General features: G+C 52.5%; 1 protein-coding gene across 1 annotated transcript; it reads right to left on the bottom strand.

The window, feature by feature from the left end:
- Nucleotides 1-847: 847 nt before the first annotated feature.
- LOC104488781 (olfactory receptor 14C36-like) lies at nucleotides 848-1,111 on the bottom strand (the record flags this gene model as incomplete). Its single annotated transcript, XM_010134145.1, has 1 exon — nucleotides 848-1,111. A coding segment is annotated over exon 1 (264 nt), but the record flags the coding sequence as incomplete, so codon positions are not given.
- Nucleotides 1,112-1,187: the final 76 nt, after the last annotated feature.

Here is a 1,187-nt window from a genome sequence, read left to right on the forward strand (position 1 = left end):
GGTCTGTGGTCTGGGATAGGGACACAAGACAGAAGAGAAGAGAGAAGACAAGCTGAGCTGTTTGAAGACCAGTTGAAACCAGCATAAACCACAACACACTCTGAGAACTCCCTTTTCTGTGCCAATTATCCACTGTGTAGGGGAGAATTCCCACCAAAATCTGACAGCGCTGTTTCTTCGATGACCGGTCGGACTTGACGTAGGACACAAAACAGATCTTCTGAAGCTCAAGCCACATGTGTAAGAGCTGCGCAAAATCATTGATCAGTTTTTAGAAATAGAATGAACATGTGTGATTATTTTGGGGAAAATGGTGACTGTGTCTGTCATTGGGTGATAGAAGCTTTGGCTGGGGCAGCACACTGGGTGCGTGGTTGGAGGAGAAAAGACCTCTCACGCCTGGCTCTGATAGTAAAAAGAAAATGCAGCTTCTTAACACTACATCGGTAGCAGTTGACCCTGCTCCCTGCAGCGGGGCTTCATCCTCAGAGGAGCTGCAAGTGCCCTTTGTCCCCATGTGCCAGGGGAGAACAGAGACATTCCCCAGGGTGGGCTCAGGTGCTGCTCACTGAGGGGTGGCAGCTGGTGACAGCAGGACTTTCTGGTACTGGTGACATTGGACCAGAATTGACTTGATGCTCCCCAAGTTTCCTGCGGTGCATGAAGGATTGTCTGCACACAGAACGCCACCACGAACACGAAACATCCAACTGCTAAACACTGACCATGGTAAGTGCAAGTTCCCTGAGGCAGTCTGAGTGTGAGCAGGAGAGCTTGAGGATCTGGGGGATCTCACAGAAGAACTGGTGCAGGGCATTGCCCTGGCACAGGGGCAGGGAAAATATACCAGCCGTGTGCAGCAGAGCAGTGAGGAACCCAGAGCCCCAGGCAGCTGCTGCCATGTGGACACAAGTTCTGCTGCCCAGGAGGGTCCCGTAGTGCTGCCCAGCAGGGTCCTGTAGTGCAGGGGCTTGCAGATGGCAACGTAGCGGTCATAGGCCATGACGGTGAGGAGAGAAAACTCTGCTGAAATCAGAAAGATATAAAGAAAAAGCTGTGCAGCACATCCTGCATAGGAGATGTCCCTGGTGTCCCACAGGGAATTGGCCATGGCTTTGGGGACAGTGGTAGAGATGGCGCCGAAGTCGAGGACGGAGAGGTTGAGGAGGAAGAAGTACGTGGGGGTG

The sequence above is a fragment of the Buceros rhinoceros genome, unplaced genomic scaffold (assembly GCF_000710305.1).
Source record: "Buceros rhinoceros silvestris isolate BGI_N320 unplaced genomic scaffold, ASM71030v1 scaffold10534, whole genome shotgun sequence".
NCBI lineage: Eukaryota > Metazoa > Chordata > Aves > Bucerotiformes > Bucerotidae > Buceros > Buceros rhinoceros.